This window comes from Pezoporus occidentalis, unplaced genomic scaffold (assembly GCF_034315485.1).
Source record: "Pezoporus occidentalis ecotype Australia unplaced genomic scaffold, CSIRO_AGI_Poc_V1 ctg410, whole genome shotgun sequence".
Classification (NCBI taxonomy): domain Eukaryota; kingdom Metazoa; phylum Chordata; class Aves; order Psittaciformes; family Psittacidae; genus Pezoporus; species Pezoporus occidentalis.
Genome location: NW_026915737.1, coordinates 56,874 through 77,324, shown reverse-complemented (window position 1 = coordinate 77,324; position 20,451 = coordinate 56,874). Strand labels below are relative to the sequence as shown.

Sequence of the window (20,451 nt, the reverse complement as noted above, 5' to 3'; positions counted from 1 at the left end):
ATTTATAGCAATTAATCACTTTACTTAATGAACTCATTTCCTAGGTGGCCTACCTGAGAAATAAGTGTTGCAGAACTGATAGCAAGGTGGCTGCAGGTACTTATACTGCCCAGCACTGCATTCAGGTGATGGATGAAAGGACAAGTTGGTGAGAAATTGCAAATGAATTCATAGAATAGTTGTGGTTTGAAGGGACCTCTTGAGCCTGCTGAGTGTGACCCACCTGCCCGAGCAGGGTCAGCTAGATCAGGCTGTCCAGGACTGTCTCCAGGTGAACTCTTGAGTATCTCCACAGATAGAGACTCTACCACCTCTGCCTGTGTATGACATCTCTCACAATAAAAAAAAAAAATAAGCACATTTTCTCATGTTGCAGAGGAATATTGTTTTAATTTGTGCCCACTGCCTCTTAGACCAAGTCTGTGAGCACTACTGAGGAGAGCCTGGCTCCCTGCTGTTTGTTGCATCCCATCAGGTATCTATGCACATACGTAAGACTACCCCGAGCCTCCTCTCATCCAAGCTGGAGAGTGTCGGCCTCTCCCTACATGACAGATGCTCCAGTCCGTTAACCATCTTTGTGGCCCTATGCTGAGCTCCCTGTAGTTAAGTCTATCTTTCCTGTAGTGGGGAGCCTAGAACTGGATGCAGTACTGCAGGTACAGCCTCACAAATGCCAAGTAATCTGTTCTACAAGTCCAGGGGATGTCCATCCTGCCAGCACTGCCACGACAATCTATCCAAGGTTAAAAAAAAGTACATCTTGCAACATTTCCTTCTTCTCAGCTGTTCTTCAGTTACATGCTGATGCAAAGGAATCGTAGGTTTAAATACACTTGATTTGAAATAAACAGAATTGCGTAAGACAGTCTGAAGGATAGCTACACATGTTCACTTGAAGTGAATTATCCTAATTGAACATATACTTGCTTAAGGAGTATAGCAGTGCCAAAGGCCACACTCTCTCTGGCTGGTATTGTTACTACTGGAGAATGTTGAAATCCTCAGAGCAGACACAGTGGAGATACCAGCAATGCCGGCCATCACCCTACTGAGCTTGGGGGGCTGCTCAGCTGCTCTGGGCTGTAACCTAGTGGCAACTGGACTGCTTTTAACGTCTTTATGACACTGGACAACTTACCCAAAATACTGTTTAAGTGATGAACAAAATACAATCACACTACTCTTAAAAAAATATTTATTAGAATGTAGCAGTGACTGTCAGAAGTAACATTCTGATCATGTAATTTTACAACAAGGAAGCATTGTAAGGTTCTCATTCTTTGCCCATTTGGTATTTCAACAACTGATCATTTTGGAATTCAGAATGTTCAGAAAACACCAGCTTTGCTTGTCAGGAGTGAAGTGAGGGACTGGACAGAGAGAACATAAGTAGTGCTTAATAACATAGAGAATAAAAAGATTTTGAAGGCAAGTGTGTTTTGTTTTTTTTTTCTCCAGGCCTCTTTAATTCTATTGAGAAATGCATTAAAATTCTCTTCCACGAGAACATAGAACACTGCAGTGGCACCAGACACACTTTATATGTTTCTTTAAGCCTTAAATTTGCCAACATGTTCACGAGCTATGATCATCCTTTGAATCTGAGCAGTTCCCTCATAAATCTGAAAAGAGGAAATAATATTAGCTGATGATTTTTTACAAGGTTTTAACACACCTACACTTTTAAACCTTCAGGGCACTAATCCAGCATGGATTAGGATGTACAGAAAGACAGAGAAAGTCAAGAAAATTCCAGTGCGACAGAGCACCTTAAGTGGGCTAAATGGAATAAATCACATACAAGATCATGAGAGACAGTCTTGTTTTCTCAGTTGCCCTTACCTAAATTCACTATGGTTCTTGTGAAAATAGACATGGCAGGTGAAGAAGGATAAAGAAAATTGCTTAGGTGAGGAAGAAAATGCGTAATTTAGTTTTTTACAAAACAAGATTTGGAACACCAGGTGGAGGGGAGGAGATGACTTGTGCTGAAGTCTTGTATTTTCTTTGACTGGCCTTTCAAGTTCATGCCAAATGTTGTCTTTGATCCATCCACTTATTTCCATTGCTTCTTGTTAACTGGTACTCTCCCCCATACAGTTTTATTTGGGTTTTGTTTTGCTGTTTAGGGTTGTTTTTTTATTTTTTTCAATCATGTGTTCTTGCATTTTCCTCCAGAAACAGTCTGCATCACACCTCTGTTTGCTGGCACCACAGTCAAAGATAGGCAATTAAGCATATATGAAGCTCTAATGCCAGAGGAGGCAAAATGCTCCCCAGGCATACGGCAATGTAATAATGCAAGAGCTGAGACAACACAGTTCAGGGCTTTAAGTGTTTCAGCTCCTAGTTCTGCCAGAACCTGGTTTGGCAAATTGCTCAAATTCATGCAAATTCCATTTCTCACCTACTTAGAGGAATAATCTTCCCAAGAACCTTCCAAAGCTTTTTGAAAATAAAGACACTATAACCTGTGTTCACGTTAGTTTTTTGATTCAGAAGAATCCGTTTATTCCCAAAGTGAATTCCCTGACTGCTGCTGCTCAGCATGTGTTGATCCAGTTCATAAAGCAGGCTGTGTTCTGTGGATACTAGGTACCTTTGTAGCAAACTGAAGTGGCAGCTCCGCATTCTCTGTATACCAAACACCCACCAATCTCTCATCAAGACCTAATGTCCAAGCCTACATCTGGGCCCTTACAATTACATGCATACTGGTGACATATAGTCCAAGGGACATGACAGGCCTGCTATGAACTCAACCTGTCCAAACTGCTGACAGTGTAGCTGCTGGGGCCTCAGCACATATTCCTGCAATCAACTAATCTGCTCCTATAGCACGTAATGACTTGCGGATGAGGACACCCATGGGGCTCATGTGTAAAGACATCAAAACTCACAATCTTCTTAACGTTTTGGTTTATAAGCCGATGGAAATGGTTTCAAGAATCATTCACAATTAAAGAAGGGAAGCTTTCCATATTTGAGTAAGGAAACTAAGATTTTCTACCAGAGTAGCAAAGATTTGTAGCAAGACAAGCCTAGAGCAGAGTAAGGACATGTAAAAATGTTACCAGTAAACACAGTGTGTGTGATACTGAAGGAGATCAAATATATAGAAAAAAAGTTGGAAACCCAAGTTTTTGTACATGAAACATTGCCAAAAGCATACACTACCTGGAATCAGGCAGCAATACAGTAAAGCACAGTGAAGTGCAAGGTATAATCAAGAGACACAGACAAAAGAATTGTAAAGCCAACAACTTAAGAGGAAAAAGGTCAAGAAGCTGCTTTAGTGTTCAGGTGGAGAGGAAAGCTGAACTACAAGGCAGGCACCAATTGAGGATACATATGGAAGGTCAGAATATTTCCATCACTTTAGGTTTTTAAGAACAGCATTAGATATAAACCATCTCGACTGCCAGAATACCTAAGACAGTGTTGGTATTTTGATTGCTCTTTTCTACTACTCTTTTTTTTTTTTTCCCTTAAAAATTCAAAAGCTTCAAAATTAAGAATCCAAGAATTTCAGAGAGTTACCTCACTGGGAAAAAAAAAAAAAAATAAAAATAGAAAAACCATGACATATTTCTCTTACCTGAGCTGAGTTTCAATCCAGTGCAGTGACTTCTGTGTGCAAGGATTTGCCTGATTTGAATGAGTCTTTTTTCAAATTGAAGGGTCACTGCTTTCATTTGAAACTTTTTTTCTTTTTTGGGTATGTGTACATCATGAGTTGAAGTAACGGCCATTACTCTATTTTATATAAAATGTATTCATTACTATAAAGGTCACATCCTCTGTTTTACTTACCTGGTAGATTTTAGCATCTCTCATCAGTTTTTCTACAGGATATTCAGTATTAAATCCATTTCCTCCAAAAATCTGTACTGCATCTGTAGCTACTTGGTTTGCAATGTCACCAGCAAATGCCTTTGCAATGGAAGCATAGTAGGTATTCCTGCGACCAATGTCAACTTCCCAAGCAGCTCTCTGGTAAGCCATCCTAGCCAGTTCCACTTTCATTGCCATTTCAGCAAGCAAGAAAGACACTGCTTGGTGCTGTAAACAATGAAATGAACCAGGTTAACACTGCCTGCTTAACACTCCAAGAAAAACATAATCCTAATACAGTGATCTCTTCAACAAACTCAGTAAATTGTACTACACTTCTACAGAATATGGATCAGGCTGTCAGCACTGTATGTTCAACTAGACTTCTAAGTTTTTAATTCTCAAATCCATTTAGTCATAGGGATTAAATACTGAATTACGAGGTTGTTCTTTATTATTTATGAGATTGGCATTTATCTTACTTTCTATTCATATTTCTTTAAAACTGGTAAGCAGTGTGATAGACAGTATATTCTATTAGCATTAATGCTGTGTGTTATTTCACATACCTTAGAGTTCTTTCCTTTTCCTGGAAATCCCAGTTTATTAATGCTGAAGACCTTAAGTATGTCCTGTACATGAGTTTCAGGTTTTTGGGCAGAGTTTAGTTTCTGCTTTTACTATAATCACTGCTAAATTATGGAAAGTTACCACATAGCTAAGTTTACTGAAATGGTTCTGGCCTATATACTCAGAAACCCTAAAATGGCAGAGATACAATATAAAAACTAAGTAAATCAATTAATAACCTTGAAAAATCACTAGTAGTACATCCAGTGTGAAAACATAGCTTTTACTTTGTCCTGGGTTCAGCAGTAGCACTCATTTTTCCCCTTCTTGGTAGCTGGTGCAGTGCAGTGTTTTGACTTTCAGCTTGGGAACAGAGCTGATAGTGATGTTTAGGTTTGGCCAAGGACTTTGTGAGCCTCATGCTCTGCCAGGGAGGAGGGGAGGCCAGGAGGAAGCAGAGACAGGACACCTGACCCAAACTGACCAAAGAGGTATTCCATACCACAGCACGTCATGCCCAGGATGTAACTGGGAGTGAGCCGGAAGGGCTGGGAGACTGCAGGGTTGGAGGAGGTATCGGTCAGAGCTTGGTCGGGCTGGGGGGGCGAGTTATCGGTCGGCTGGTGGTGAGATGATGTATTCTCTTCCCTTGTTATTTCCTTTATCATTATTATCACTGGTGGTAGCAGTAGTGATTTGTGTTATACCTTAGTTACTAAACTGTTCTTATCTCAACCCGTGGGAGTTGCATTCTTTTCGATTCTCCTCTCTGTCCCTCTGAGAGCAGGGGGAGGGCAAGAAAGGGGGGGAAGTGAGCGAACGAATTACCTGACTGGGTTTAAACCACGACATACTTATACTCCCCAGGCCCCCCTCACTTACTTCAACAATTGGTTTCCCAAATGTTTTTCTCTCCAAAGCGTATTTAGTGGCTTCATCAAGTGCTCTTTTTGCTAATCCAACAGCACCAGCTGCTACCTGAGTTGAAAACAGCACAGACAAAAAAATCAGGGATTCCTGCTATACTTTATAATTAAGTTATTTCTGATACTTACAGGTGGTCTGGTCTTATCAAAAGCTCCCATTGCTATTTTAAAGCCAGCTCCTTCAGCTATTAGTACATTTTCTTTTGGGACTCTCACATCTTCAAAGACAATACCTCTTGTATCAGAGCAGCGTTGACCCATATTAATTTCCTGAAATGGGAAATTTATAGAGGTGCAAATAAATTGGATTATGCAAAGGAACAATATGCTTTCATTCTTTAGTTTACTCAAAGGATAAAGTATGGGTTTTTTCCCAAAACACTTCATCCAAAAATTAGCCTATACATGACAAATACTAGTTTTGCACTTGCAGACCAGCATGCCCTTAACTTGTCTATGATGAGCAAGTTACTTTCTCCTTATATGTAAACAGTCTGTAGCTGTCATCAGTCTTGTTGTCTTTCTGTAGTTCAACTACATCCTTCGAGATGGGAGTGAAAAAAGTAAAGAATCTAATATGCAGGCAGTACAGGGGTACTACAGGTAAATAAACAAGCTTTCCAAGATTTTGGATTCCTTTTCTAATGTTTTGCTTACTACAAAAAAACAGTATTTTTAAAGAGAAATAGCACTAGTGTCTCCAAGGCCTCTTCTTCAACCAGCAGTAACTAAAATTAAAGCTCATTTGGCTAAAGCTGTCAAACTTGCTTCTTACCCTTTCAAGGCATACTACTTCTCATTTATTGGCACTTGTCAATAAAATAGTTCTCAAAGATTCTTTTGCAGCTGTTCAAAGGCATCTTGCTTTAGACCATTCTGAATAATCCCTTATCTGAATGAATAACTTTATAATTAAATGTGTCTTATAAATAGTTCCTGTATATTGTGAAACTGAAAAGACTGTTGTACATGAGTATATAAAATGCGCAGTTGCATAACAGTCTTTTTTCTTTAATGGTAATTTGTTGCATTATCCATTTAGAACTGAATGATAATTCCTGGCTTGTCAAACAAAAGATACAGTCTTCACCTTTCTTCCAACTTGGATTCCAGGACTATCTGCTTCCACAATGAATCCAGTAAAGGCTTTGCTTGCAGGAACTTTTGGATCTGGATTGGTACGAGCTAGCAAAAAATACCTAGTGTAAAACAAAGAAGAGGGATGCAGTTTATCCTCACAATTAACAACCAGATACTTTTCTAGCTAACATTTTAAGTAGTTTTATGTGCATTTCTATGATATAATAAATTCTATCTAAGTTAAAAACTCCTTTTTCTTGTCCCTTGCAAAAATAAACAGAGCGCGTGAGGAAGTTTCAGAGAATCAAGATTACATAAAATTTAATAAAATTAGTTCTGATAAACCTGCAAATATTCTCCACTTTTTCCATGTACTGTAAGTCTTTGTGATATTATCAGCTTCATGAATAGTACAAAATAAACCTATTCACAGCACATACATAAAAATTAATGTTTTGGAAATACTGCATGCAAAATATTATCACCAAATTTCAAAGATCTTAATTTTATTCTTCTAAGTGTAGGTTGTAAAAAAGTATTTCTCTTAGAAATTAAACAGTTGTAAATCACATACATGGTGTTCAGTACTGTCAAAAGACATCTGGTAGATTGCCTTTGATAGATCTGCCTTGAACAAGGAAATAACTAACTAGAAAATTCAGCTTTTGGATAAATATATAAAGTTTTTTCACTTGAATTAAGAATAATTTATGTGCTGTGGATCAGCATGATGTGAGACATAACCAAAGAGGTTTATACTGTAAAGCACGCTCCATACACACCACAGCAATAATGTTTCTAGCTTCACTAGAAGTGAGAGGTGTTTTGAGTAGAATCACTGATCTCAATTCACCATAACCATGAAGCAATGTGGCCAGCAATATGAGCCTCTTGAGTACTTTGCAAGTTAAATCAAACTGGTGCTCTCCTGCCCTGAAGAAAAAGCAGAACTGATTTCCTTTGACAGTAGAAAGATTCAAGAGGCCTTTTTGAGTGAGGAGCTGTCATATCAAGCCTCATTTTCCTTTTTAGGCTTTGCACCGCACTGAGAATACATTCTTGTATCCTACACAGATAAACTGGTCAGAGACTAAAGCGTGCGTGTTGAAACACAACAAAGATTTAGATTTCTAACAGATCTTTAAAGAACTTAGAGGGCAGAAAGCCACTATATAACATAAACATGAGTTAACAGTTAACACACCAGTTTGCTTTCCCACCGTTTGTGATCCACATCTTCTGACCATTAATGACGTATTCATCTCCTTTCTTCTCAGCCTTTGTTTTTATACCAGCCACATCAGAGCCTGCTCCAGGCTCTGTTACACAGTAAGCCTAAAGGAAAATATGTAGAATCTTGAGGAATGAAAGTTCTGTTTTTAGGCAACCACTACCTATTGAAGGCTACATGCACCCTGCTGATCTATAAAAGGTTTAAGTGAACTGCTTGGTAAGCCCAAAAATATACTACTACTACTATTACTACTACTACTAGTAATACCCACAAACCAACCCAACCACCCAAAAACACCCAACAGCTAGATTCTTCACTAGAATCTAAACATATACGGGTTAATTTTCTTTATAAATCCATAAGAATACATAAAATTATCTTTTAATCAAACAACCATTCTGTCATTACTTCCTCAGTCTTCACAAACTGATGTGAAAGGTGAGGATCTTTGAAATGTGAAAATAAGGGCACTGAGTAACATTTTATGTTTATTGTGTTCTTCATGAGGCTTAGTTGTTCACATTTTAATGCACTGCACATGAATGTTTACTTCTTTCTATGTAACAAGTACTGTTTTTATAATATTTAATATCACAAATAGTTTAATTCCCATGCAAGGTAAGTTTCTTTTTATACAAACTTTGTATTTTTCTTAAAACGTCTACATATGCTTTCAAAAGGGAAATAAAAGGCATTAACTTTTTGTAAGTGACTTAGGATGGGGGTAATTTGCCAAGTTATAACTTCTATTTGAGTATTTAATGTATCTCATTAGCTATTCCCTGACTTTCAGTAAATGCCACCATTTATTTACAAACAAAAATGGGCCAAGTTGTAAGTTGTTAGTTTTCTGGGAGAAAAAATAAAGAAAAAAAAAGGGAAAAAAAAAAAAAAGGAAAAATTAAAGAAAAAATAAAAAATAGGTAATACTATTAATCTGGTTTAGGAACATTCTACAAGGATGCAGTTATACTTACACACATCATTGGTTCCTCTGTCATTCTTCCTAAGTACTTTTTCTGCTGCTGCTCATTTCCTGCAATGATTACTGGCATTTGCTGAAAGAAAATATTTAGACCATTAATCCCTCTTTTTAAAACACACAGATTCTAGTTTAAAGAGCATAAGAAAAGGCAGAACTTACCCCTAGGGAATTTGCTTCAATGGCAGTCTGAACCCCTGTACATCCATAAGCTAACTCTTCTGTAATAAGGCATGCTTCAAAACTGCCAAGGCCAAGACCACCTACAGTTGAAATACTTCATTTATTAAAATGGGTTTAAATCGTAACATATTAGTGATTTACACAAATTAATTAGCAACACCACATTCCCCCACATTCATCTGCTTGTGTACCATGCTTGGCAAGCCATTCTCACACAAGCTTTTTAAAAAAGGTTTTGTCAGAAGAGTAACGTGATTTGAAAATGAGGAATCACAGTTGCAGGGTTACTGTGAGATTCATGTGGGACAAGGTGCACAAAGTGGCAAGAATATACCACTCCAATTTTTTTTACTACTTTACGTTTGAGAATTAAGAGTTGTCAGAAAGCAGAAAAAGGGCTCCTGAGCTACCACTCAGGAAAGCACAGCACTAAAGGGAAAGAAAAAAGGAAAGTGTCCATACTAGTCAGACAACCAGCTCAGTAATCAGTCTCTGACAGGAGCCAACACTTTGGGAAGTAAATACAAATACAATAACAATGCAATTTTATTTCCTTAAAAATATTTTCCTCACCCTTCAGCTGACTTCCTCAGCCAAAGAGATGCCTCTTTTTGGCATCTTTGTTATACTTAACCCTTGACAGATATTTCTTGTGTGAATTTGCCCAGTCTCTTTTTGAATCTGTGTAAAATTTTAGCATCAATATCATCTGTGATAAAGAGTTTCACAAATTAACTACACACTGCATGTAGAACCATCTCCTTTCATTTATTTTAAACCTGCCATCTGCTGACTTAATTTGATGCCTTCTAGTTATACTGAAAGGGACAGTGAATTATGAATCTCTTTTCACACTCTCCATGACACATTTTAGTAATTTCTCATATAGAAGCTACATCTCACACAGAACATGCACCTTTTGTAATTTTTGTCATCCTTTTAGGAACCTTTTCCATTTCCACAATACTCTTCTAAGATAGAAGGATCTGACTACATAATGTATTAGAGGCAAGTGCAATTCAGATTCAGGCAGCAGCATAATTATGTCAGCTGCTTTTTTCCTCATTCCCTTAAAGGTCCCTTCTGACCTAAATGTTACAGTTTTGACCACTTCTGAGCATTATGCTGACATCCACATAATCACACATTAGAAACCCCTAAATGTCTTTTTTGAAAGGTGGTAACTAGTTCAGAAGATACTGCTTCTCTGTGAAGTTCAGATCGCTTCTTTCCCTTCACATGTGCATCCCTCTTCCTTTTTTGAATTACATTTGCAATTTTAACAGTTGCTCAGTTTCATGACCTTCTCCTGCACCTCTCACCTTCTCTACACTGAATAACTTAGTATGATCAATTAACTCTATCATCTCAGTACTGACACCCTTTTACAGTTTATTTATACACATTACAAGTAGCACAAGACTCAGCAAGGCTACGCTGCTAATTTTTCCACTATGAAACCTAAAGATTTTTAAAACTCATTTTGGAAGTTCAAGCATTCTGTATCAACCAGGCAAGGCATCCCCTTGTTCACACACTTACTAGCTACTTCAGAGAACTCCAGTGATTTTACGAGGCATGGTTTCCTTTCACAAAACCCCTTCTGTAGCATACTGTAGCATACCATGTTTATCTCTTATCTACTATTTCTGTACTTCACCTTACTTGCTCTTAATTTCCATGGTGTATGAGGCTTACTAGTATGCATTTTCCCAGATCTCCCTTGAAGACTTTTTAAAGCAGTGGTGTCCAATTTGCCCCTTGTAATTTTTCATTTAATAATCAGGTGATTATACTGCAGTAGTTCAGCTATTTCAGCCTTTAGTTTCTCTAGAATTTGTGGCTGAATAAATCCAACTCTCACAATTGTTCCTTTTGTCTCTTTGTTCCTTAACCTCCATGGTTACTCATATTCATAAACACTGCCAAAGCACTGCTGTGCTGCACCTAATCGAAACTGAAAAAATGTCCTTCTGGAATAAACTCCCTAATTGTCCCAGCCTGTGTCAGAGACTAGAACAAAATATGACCTTCTAATTTCTCTGCCTAATCAGCTGACATAGTGCACCAGGAAAATGAGGCACTTGTAATCACCTTAGGAAAATCTGGTTGTAAATTACTAAATCATGATCTGTCTAATTTATCTCCTGATTACATCCATACCTAGCAACACTTGTATGTGTCAACCTGCCTACTGATTAAATTTAGATTATCCAAGTAGGCAACTGTTTATTTTATACAGAATCCATAATTACACACATAAATCTCATCTAATGCCTTTTCTTTGTTTCATTTTACACATTAAAAAGAATGTTTACTTACCACAGCTTTCTGGTATGTGTGAATTTATAAGACCAAGTTCCCAAGCCCGTTTTATAAGTGGAAGAGGATACTGAAATAGACGTAAAAATCACCTTCTGATTCACCACAATCAACACCTTAATTTTTATGCAGGTTAAGATAAAAGTCTATTTTTCCCCTTACACTAAGGTAGACTTACCTCTCCAGTTCTGTCATACTGTGCAGCAACTGGAATAATTTCCTCCAGAGCAAATTTACGAGCAGTAGCTTGGAACTCTTTCTGTTCATCAGTAAGTTCTATTTAAAAAACAAAGGTCACAAATTCTCTACTATTTTTAATTCTGCCAGTTGCCAGACTATGAGGAAAAAGAAAACAAGAGTGTCCTTCCATGACAACCCAAACCACCACTTCCTGGGCTTCTCAAGGAATCAAAAAAGCTTGGCTTTCCCATCTTCCTTGGAGAAAACCTCCACTCTTCTCTCATCAACACCTACAATACACTCACTCACTCCTCATGAAATTATCCACAAAATAGTGAAAATAGAGTAGAGAGGACTGTGTAATACAAAATGTATTACCAAAAGAAAGAAGAAGAATGCTGTACGCATTAAATGAAGGAAGAGGAGGTGGACGCTGTCCAAATATCCTGGCTATTCAGTTTCAAACATCTAGCTGCTGACCCACTAAGTTTGCTTTACGTCTATAGCATGCCAAGACAAGGATGAATTTCCTTATAACATTTCTTTGCAACTATGTTCAACTATGACAACGTTTAGCTACTTTAACATTGTAATATTCCTAGCTAAGGCACTTTGGCAAAAAAGCTTAAAACAGACACAAGTCTGAAGAAGAAAATCTTACAAACATTATGCACACACCTGACTTGCCTGAGCTGAGAAGAAAGTAATTTTGGTTTTCAAACTTTTTTTTTTTTAAAGACTAGAAATCTATTTTGAATAAACACCTTGACTTTTAATTCATGTTAAACTGTGATATATTATTTTTTCTTTTACCTCTGCAATTTGCCCTTAATTGCTATATTTCTTTCAAAAACTGCAATACCTACCGAAGCTAAAGCCAGCTCCAGGTTTGCCTATATGTGCACTTTGAGCAGGTTTGCTAGAATGTGACCTCCATCCATGCCCTGCAATGGTCTGAAAAATCTGCTGAAGAGAAAAAGAACACAAGTTGTCAGATTTTTACAGCTCCAATCTCCTAAAGCTACCAGCCTGACTGCAGCACAACTTTAAATGTAGAATCCCTCTGTAGAAACAACATCACATCAAGTAGAATACAATTACTGCAGTGATAAAAAATTCTTGGCTACCTCAAGTTTTGTTCCTGTGGCAAGCAGAGCACACATGAACTTACAGCTATTCCAGGAATCCCAGGTTTTAACAGCACTGAGGTGAGCAAACTGCTGTATCCACTTCCGAGTGTTGCAGAACTGATTATTTAAAAATAATTAAGTGCAATTAAAATTTATGTTCACAGAGACATAGCAATATCTATCTATCATTTATACACACTCATCAAACCTGATTTTCTTGACCAGTAGTGAATATATGATCTATCCAATGTTTACCACCTACATGCAGGTTTAGTAAGACTTCAAAAACAACCTATTAACCAAGATCTATAAGAATACTTTGATAACATTCCAGACTCACGTCTGCTTTCTGTTACTAAGCTGTTTCCACAGACACTTAGTGATTATTTCACCCCAAACAGGGCAGAACTCAGTAGAGTATCTGAGGTTGGTTATTTTTTCCTAATACTTATTGTTTTTTTTCAGTGTGTTTGCTTTGGGTTTGGTTCTGTTTGTTTGAGTTTTGTGGATTGTGGTTTTTGGTGGTAGTGGTGATTTTTGTTGGTTGGTTTGTTTGTTTTTCTTTTTTAACTTAGTGCCCACAAATATTCCTGCTACAGCTATTTTCAGAATGCCTTAATTCTGTGCAAAAATATGTCTTGATTTTAAATAGTTCTTTTACCCTCTTTCATCCTTCAGTAGTTCTGAATCTCTGAAATGTTTGGACAAAAAGTGAAAAACATTTAATTAGATAAATTTCTGGAAGGACCCAAATCAATGCTGTGCAAAACCAAACCAGCCTAACACTAAGAAAAGCCTTGTTCTTGATTTTGCTATCTGAAAATCTAGGCAGGAGAGGGAGGGGAAGCATTATCAGACCAGCCATTTACTACGTAACATCGAAAAAAAATCATAAAAGAGCAAAAAAAGTACAAAAATTTTCCCGGAAGATGTAGAAGACAAGGACATTCCAGAAAGGTACACAGCTGGGGAGGCAACAGGTAGCTTCAAAATAAAGTTGTGAGAGACAAACATGCTCTTAAAAATAAGAACGCAATGCAGAGATTGTTACAAAGTCACACCACAAGAACCGGAAGAACACAGACAAAAGAAGGTGTCAACACAGCGTAGAAATTATTTCCAGAGGATACTGACAACACGTATAAATCAGAAAGGTGAAGAAATGCAGAAAGCCCTCTGCCAGGCACAGGAGCTGGGAAGGACATGGCTGGATACAGACTGTCAAGGCAGTTTGTTAATAGTTCAGCACTGTGTTTTCCACTAGGCAATAAATTATTCAGTTCAAGTTTTCACAAGCCACAGACATTGCAAAATGGTATCTTCTTAACTTCTGCATTACTGCTGCCACTCCTACACAGAAAAACAAACCAAGTAAGAACAACAAATGTTTATCCTGAAAAACCTCAACCCTTCAGAATGTATTATACCTTAATTCATCTGGAAAAAAAGACAAGATGAAGTTGAAAAAAAGCCAGATGATTCTAATAGGGTTTATTTTCGCTGACCTTGACTCTGCATCAGGACAAAAATGAAGAGAGTTATCAAGCGCAGTCCGCAGCTGGGGTACTGCGCCAGCAGGCTGAACTGGAAACACCCATGCCCTAGGACGGGCATTAATAACTTCCGTTCCCCCTGCCGAACGCACGCGTTATGACCTGTGAAACACTGGCTGGCTGCAGAGGAAACTTCTTCCTCCACGGACGCTGTCAGAGCAGCACTCTGGGGCACACCAGGCAACTTTGAACAGCTGTTGCTTTCTAGTTTGACACCAGGACGTTACTGGTGGCTCCGCACAGCAGAACACTGGTAGTTCAGAAAAACAACTACTGCACTTCACACACACTTTCAAGAAGTAGCACAGGCAATGCCGCTCCGTGAACTGCCCGGTACAAACACCCCGAGCTATGAGCCCCGATGTGCTGCAGCGGTCTCCACCGGGACACGGGGGCCGCACAAGTACCCGCGGCTTTCCCGCAGTCCCTTCGCACGACCTTTGACACACAAAGCGGCCCGCGGTTGTGCAACAGCTCCGCGGCGGACGGGTGGACGGCCGGCACCGGGCTGACCACGGGGACTCGCCCAAGACGTCGCCGGTAACCAGGAATAGCGAGCGGCCCCTCCGGGGCAGCCGTCGGCCCTCGGCTCTTACCGACAAGACGGGGCGGTCGCGGCAGCGGGAGCCGGGCCTGCCCCCCGCCGCCCGCCCTCCACGCCCCCGGAGCTTCCCGCCTTTGCTCCGGGGCGCTCCCTAGGCCCGCGGCCCTTCCCCACCACCGCAGCGCCCCGCCGCACGCCCGGGACCCGGGACCCAGGCCCCGGCCCCGGCCCCGGCCCAAGCCCGACCTCTCACCCGGGTTGCCCGCAGCGCAGACATCTTGGCGGGGGTGCCGGTGGCCGCGGAGACTCCGGCCGAGCCCGGAGAGGCGGGGCGCTGGGGCAGCGGGGCGGTGCCGCGCAATCCGCCGGCTACGCCGCGCTGAGGCCCGGAGGGGTTTAGCCTCCGCGAGGGTGGCTCCGCGCCGCTGCCGAGAGTCTGGGCCAGCCGCTGCCCTGGCTCCGCGGTGGGCAAGAGCTGGGGGAAGCGGCACAGCGCGCTCGGGGTACGCAGGAAAGGCGGCGCTGCTCGGCGCGTGGTTGTTGTCTCCCGCCCACCCGCACAGACCTTCATTCACTGCGTTTGCTGCTTGCTCCCAGGCCAGGGGGAAGCCCGGGCTGTTGATGCCGCCGAGGTACAGGCGCTGCCCCGCAGATGTCCACTCAGCGCCAGCGAGTACCGGGAGAGGAGGTTTGACTAAGGCTTGGCCAGTGCGCCTTTCGGATAGCGACTCTTTTGGGCTGTCTCCAGCCCCGCACAACTTTCCTTCCCTCCACCTTAGAAGAAAAGCCGCCGTGACCGGTTCTGTTGTGTTTTTACAAGAGAGACATTGAAGTGCTGGAGCCGGAGCCAGCCCAGAGAGGGGCAATGGGGTTGGTGCAGGGCCTGGAGCACAAATGTGATGGGGAACGGCTGAGGGACCTGGGGGGTTCAGTCTGGAGAAGGCTCGGTTGGGACCTGATGGCTCCCTACAACTGCCTGACAGGAGGATGGAGCCAGGAGAGGCTGGGCTCTGCTCCCAAGGAACAAGGGATGGGACAAGAGGAAACGGCCTCAAGCTGCACCAGGGCAGGTTTAGATGGAGCTGAGGAACAATTCCTGCCCCAGAGGGTGCTCAGGCATTGGAACAGGCTGCGCAGGGCAGGGCTGCAGTCACCGTCCCTGCAAGTGTTCACACAGCGTGGAGACGAGGCCTCAGTGCCATGGGGCAGTGGTGGCCTTGGCAGTGCTGGGAACGGTTGGACTGGATGAGTTTAAAGGGCTTTTCCAACCTGGTTGATTCTAGGATTTTAATACCATTCTTAATTTGAGGTCTCATAGCGATGTGTACTGTGTTGATAGTTGTGTAAAATGCACTTGTAAATGCTCTCAATTCTGGCCACATGCTAAAGCAAAAGCTCTTATTTTATGAATTATGTGCAGTGCACAAAATATATTCTTTTGAATATGATTCTTCAGTGTCATAAAGCAGTGTTAATTAGGGGTTTATTAAAACAACTCTTTAAAGACAAATAGCCACGTCAATTTGTCTGTGAATGACTTTTTTATGGCAAGAGATTTTAACAGAATTACCAAAACATAAAGCAATTTCCTGGAAGCTGAATTTTGGGTATCGTTTCATTTTGCATAACAATTCAAAGTGAGATGTCCCAAATACTTTTAGGACAGTTATTGCCTTGGTATGTTTAGTTCTTCATTGTTTGGTTTGTTTCTGACAGTTGAGTACTGATTTTGTATTTAGTACCAAAGAATTGCTTAAGTAGGATGCTGTGTAAGAGCTATTTCTTATCTATGTCAGCTGATTAAAAGGAAGCTGATGATAATGTTGTGTAGGCTTTATCCTGGCATGACTCCAGGTGTTCACCTGACTCAGTCACAGGCTGGTGATTAACTCCTATACCAGTAGATTCCCCACTCCCCGCCCTGTACTGTAAAGGTAGTTGAGTAAAAGACAGAAGCATAATTTATAACTTTGTTGCCCAAGTATTTAATGAAGAATTTTATATGTTCTTCCTGTTGTAAATCTGGTTTCAAGTACATCGTACCACTTGATTGTATGGCTGCAGGGCTTTTAAATACCAGCACTCAAGTCTGCATTTTGTGTTCTATTTTATATAGGGCTCTGTTCTGTAGGTCATGTTTCTGATTATGGTGTTGGAGTTTAATTACTGAGCAGTCCATTTTCTGTTGATAAATTGTTTGGTTTGTGTATACCTAGTATCTGTAACTCATCTGATTTATCATCACAACAGCCCTTGTGACGAGGTATAGGGAAAAATATTAATCTCATTTTAATGTTGTAAAAGTTTAATTTTAGATATGCAGCATGGATTTTACTATGTGAATTCTAATGAGGATTACACACACACAATTCTAAAGATTGGTTGATGGATTCAGAATCTGTATGAAAAGCTGGTGTCACAGGTAGTATGACTGAGTCAAGTGCTTGGATACCTGTAGGGATATTAGACACTGAGTGTATTTGCTAGCTGCAGGAAGAGATTTAAATACTGTCGTGCTCAGACTTGAGACCTTATTTCTAGATACCTTTGAGATTAGGATCCATAACCCTTCAGTAAGTAAATAAGCTCTTTTTTTGCACTGTGGTGAAGAGACAGCTTGGAATGGGGTTCAGGACATCTGTAAAGCTGAGAGATTGAGTAAATCAGTCCACTGAGGGAATATGGACATTAGGAAGTAATGCAGACCAATACTGTTGGATTTATAGTGTGAAATGCTTGTATTCAAGACATGATAAGTGTTTTGTAGGATTTTTGCTTTGAGCTACACAAAGTACCTACTAGTGTGTCGTTGGGGCACATTAGGTGCACTCCTAGATCAGGTCTTCCAGATAGTTTCATCCAAAATTCAGTTAATATGCTTTGAAATCTCTCTGTGAATGAAATAATGTTCAGTAAGTGGGGACAATTGGGAGATTCCCCTCAGAACTACACTCCTTACCTGAACTGAACTGTTTGTGTAGATAGAGCCTGGGAAGATAGTTGTCTGAAACTGTCCAGCTGAGGAAACTGAGCCAGGAACAAACTGGAACATTTGCTGTTCTCCAGGCTTGCCTTGCACTAGAAGCACCTTTGCAAGTTTGCTGCTTGCCTCTGAAGACAGGTGTCTAAGTAATTTCTGGATGCAAGCCTCTCTATTAAAAAGCTCCTAACTATCTGTTATCTCCTGCAGTGTTGTAGAGGTTAAAGAAAGAAGAAGGGAAAGAGTGCATGGAGCCAAGATCGGTATTCAAGGGCATTTCTGCTAACTGACAGGAGCAACTGTGATAAGGTACTAGAACCAAGTCTTGATTAAGGTCGCTGGTTAATGCAGCTAATGAAGCCATACCCTTGCTCACGTTTCTTCACTCCCTTCAGTCATTTTTGCACTACCTCTCTTCACATCTTAGGTAGATGAACGAGATTGTTTTTGACAATATCTTGCCAACAGAGCTTTTATCCAGCTAGTCTGGACAGAAAATTAAAAGCACTGGTGACCTCCACCCAGTGGTCCATGTCTGCTAAGTTTTTGGGAAGAGAGGGGTATGAAAGATGGCAAGGTTCTCTGTCAAAGCCTGAACCACTTCAACTTTGAGGCTCAGAGTTAGTTACATAAGGAGTGACAATAGATGGAAGTTCCGGTTAGGTGCATCCAGCGTTTTTAGCCTTTCTCAGAGAAGCAAGAAATACAGCATCTGTATTTTTATCTTCTCAAAACTTTAGTACTCTGTCACATTTCTTACTCCTCTGATCACTTTTACTACAGTAGAAATTGTATAATGCACCGTTTGTCTTGTTGGGCTTGTTTTTTTTTTGGGGGGGGGTGGTTTTTTTGAGGGGGATAATTTTTTTAAATTGTTTTAGCTTTTTTAAGGTTTTTAAAGCAATAAATGTATCTGGGAAAAGGGAGGGAAAAAAAAAAAGGAAGATGCCTATATGGGAAGCTTTGAATTACCTAAAAAGGAAGATAATATGATGTTTGTATTAAAACATCTTCAAGTATATTTTTAGCTTGTTTGATTCCTGCATATCACAAACTTAATTTCAAATTTTCAGTCTTTTTAATTACAAAGCCATATCTGCTCAAAGTTTTGGAGGCTTTTATTTTGACTATTATATATAAACATATCAAGTATTTTATTCTTAGTATAATAAAACCACACTGAGTTACATTTCTGTGACTATCTAACATGAACTATAAAGAAAAAGAAAGCACAGGTGTACAGGGCTTGAGAACAAATAAAAACCATTCAGTTGCATCTTGTAATGATTTTGACCTCTGAAGATGCAAAAGGTCAGTGGAAAGCCCAGAAAGTGGCTTTTGAACCATGCCTTAAAGATCACCTGTCCTATCTTTTTCCAAGTATATTGAAATTTCCTTTAAAATTTTTCAGGACTAACTGCTTTACCCAGACAGCGATGGCTTTTAGTTGTGTGAAATAGAGACAAGTTCATCATTGAAATAGTAAAGTGAGGTAAGGCCTGTCCATGTGAAAAAAAAAAAAAGAAGAATCTAGGCCATTTTAGCGCTTAATCAATTTCAGTTATCATATTGAAATGTGCTGCAGCAGGCACTTCAGCAGCTAAAAATATCTTGAGGCTATGTGGTTTGGTACATTTCTTCTTGTTGAATCATGTATTAATAAATACCCAGTTGCAATCTCCTAAACGTATTTATGCTTGTAGGTTAGGTACCAGAGCAGTAAAGTCATTAAAAAGGTGTTTTGCCAAAGCAGTGTGTATAGCTCTGGCAACCCCCCCCGATGTTAACGGCGAGTTCCACATAAGCAGAGCTTTAATGGCACAGTGACAGGAGGGGGCGCCGCAGAAAGACCTTTGTAGGCGGGATTACAATAAACGTTTATATTACAAAATGTCAGTTGTGACTATGCAAGGCCATACCAATGCTAACATTTAATGGCATACAAGAACTTAACCATGTAAATGGGTATCGATGTAAGATACAATATAGACGTTAATTTTATAGTAAAACCTGTATAATTATTTTAGCAAGTGCAGCAAATGACAAAACACAAAGTAAGTTCTGCCTTAAATGACGAGTTCAATTTCCATAACAGCTGACAGAACTTGTGCCCACATACTGAAGACAGAATTCAATAATCACAGAATCCCAGCCACTTTGGTTGGAAGGGACCTTAAAGCTCACTCAGTTTTGGTCCCCTGCCATGGGCATGGACACCTTCCGTTAGAGCAGGTTGCTCCAACCCCTGTCCAACCTGGCCTTGAACACTGCCAGGGATGGGGCAGGCACAGCTTCTCTGGGCGCCCTGTTCCATTGCCTCACCACCCTCACAGTGAATAACTTCTTCCTTGTATCTAACTTGATTAAGATAGGTTTAAGTTTGAACCCATTGCCCCTTGTCCTATCACTACAGTCCCTGATTAAGAGTCCCTCTCCAGTATCCTTGTAGCCCCCTTCAAACACTCGTAGCTGCTCTGAGGTCTCCACACAACTTCTGTTCTCCAGGCTGAACAGCCTCAACTTTCTCAGCCTGTCTTCATAAGGGAGGTGCTTCAGCCCCTGATCATCCTCGTGGCCTCGTCTGGACTTGCTCTAACAGCTCCATGTCCCTCTTGTGTTGGGGACACCAGAACTGCAATGAAGAATGCTTAGGGAAGGCATCAAGATCATAGCATTTACCAATAATGTAGTGATTTCCTTTCCTTTTTCCCTTTCTGCTTCCCTTTCCCTTTCTGCTTCCCTTTCCTTTTCCCCTTTCCTTTTTTCCTGTCCCCTTTCCTTTCCCCTTTCTGTTTCCCTTTCCTTTTCCCCTTTTTTCCTTTCCCCATTCTCCTTTCTGCTTTCCCCTTTCCCTTCCTCTTTCCCCTCTCCTCTCCTCCGCTTCCCTTCCCTTCCCTTCCCTTTTCTACCTCTACCCTCTAAAAATTTTC

At 40.5% G+C, this 20,451-nt stretch overlaps 1 protein-coding gene across 1 annotated transcript; it reads right to left on the bottom strand.

The window, feature by feature from the left end:
* Positions 1–1,181: 1,181 nt before the first annotated feature.
* Positions 1,182–15,127, bottom strand: ACADM (acyl-CoA dehydrogenase medium chain). The gene is given in 14 exon segments (XM_062634059.1): positions 1,182–1,625; positions 3,817–4,065; positions 5,290–5,385; positions 5,463–5,603; positions 6,424–6,532; positions 7,618–7,748; positions 8,625–8,705; positions 8,792–8,892; positions 11,135–11,204; positions 11,313–11,410; positions 12,181–12,280; positions 14,795–14,876; positions 14,878–15,025; positions 15,028–15,127. Coding segments are annotated over 14 exon segments (1,563 nt in total). The 5' UTR covers positions 15,113–15,127; the 3' UTR covers positions 1,182–1,553.
* Between the last annotated feature and the right edge of the window lie 5,324 nt (positions 15,128–20,451).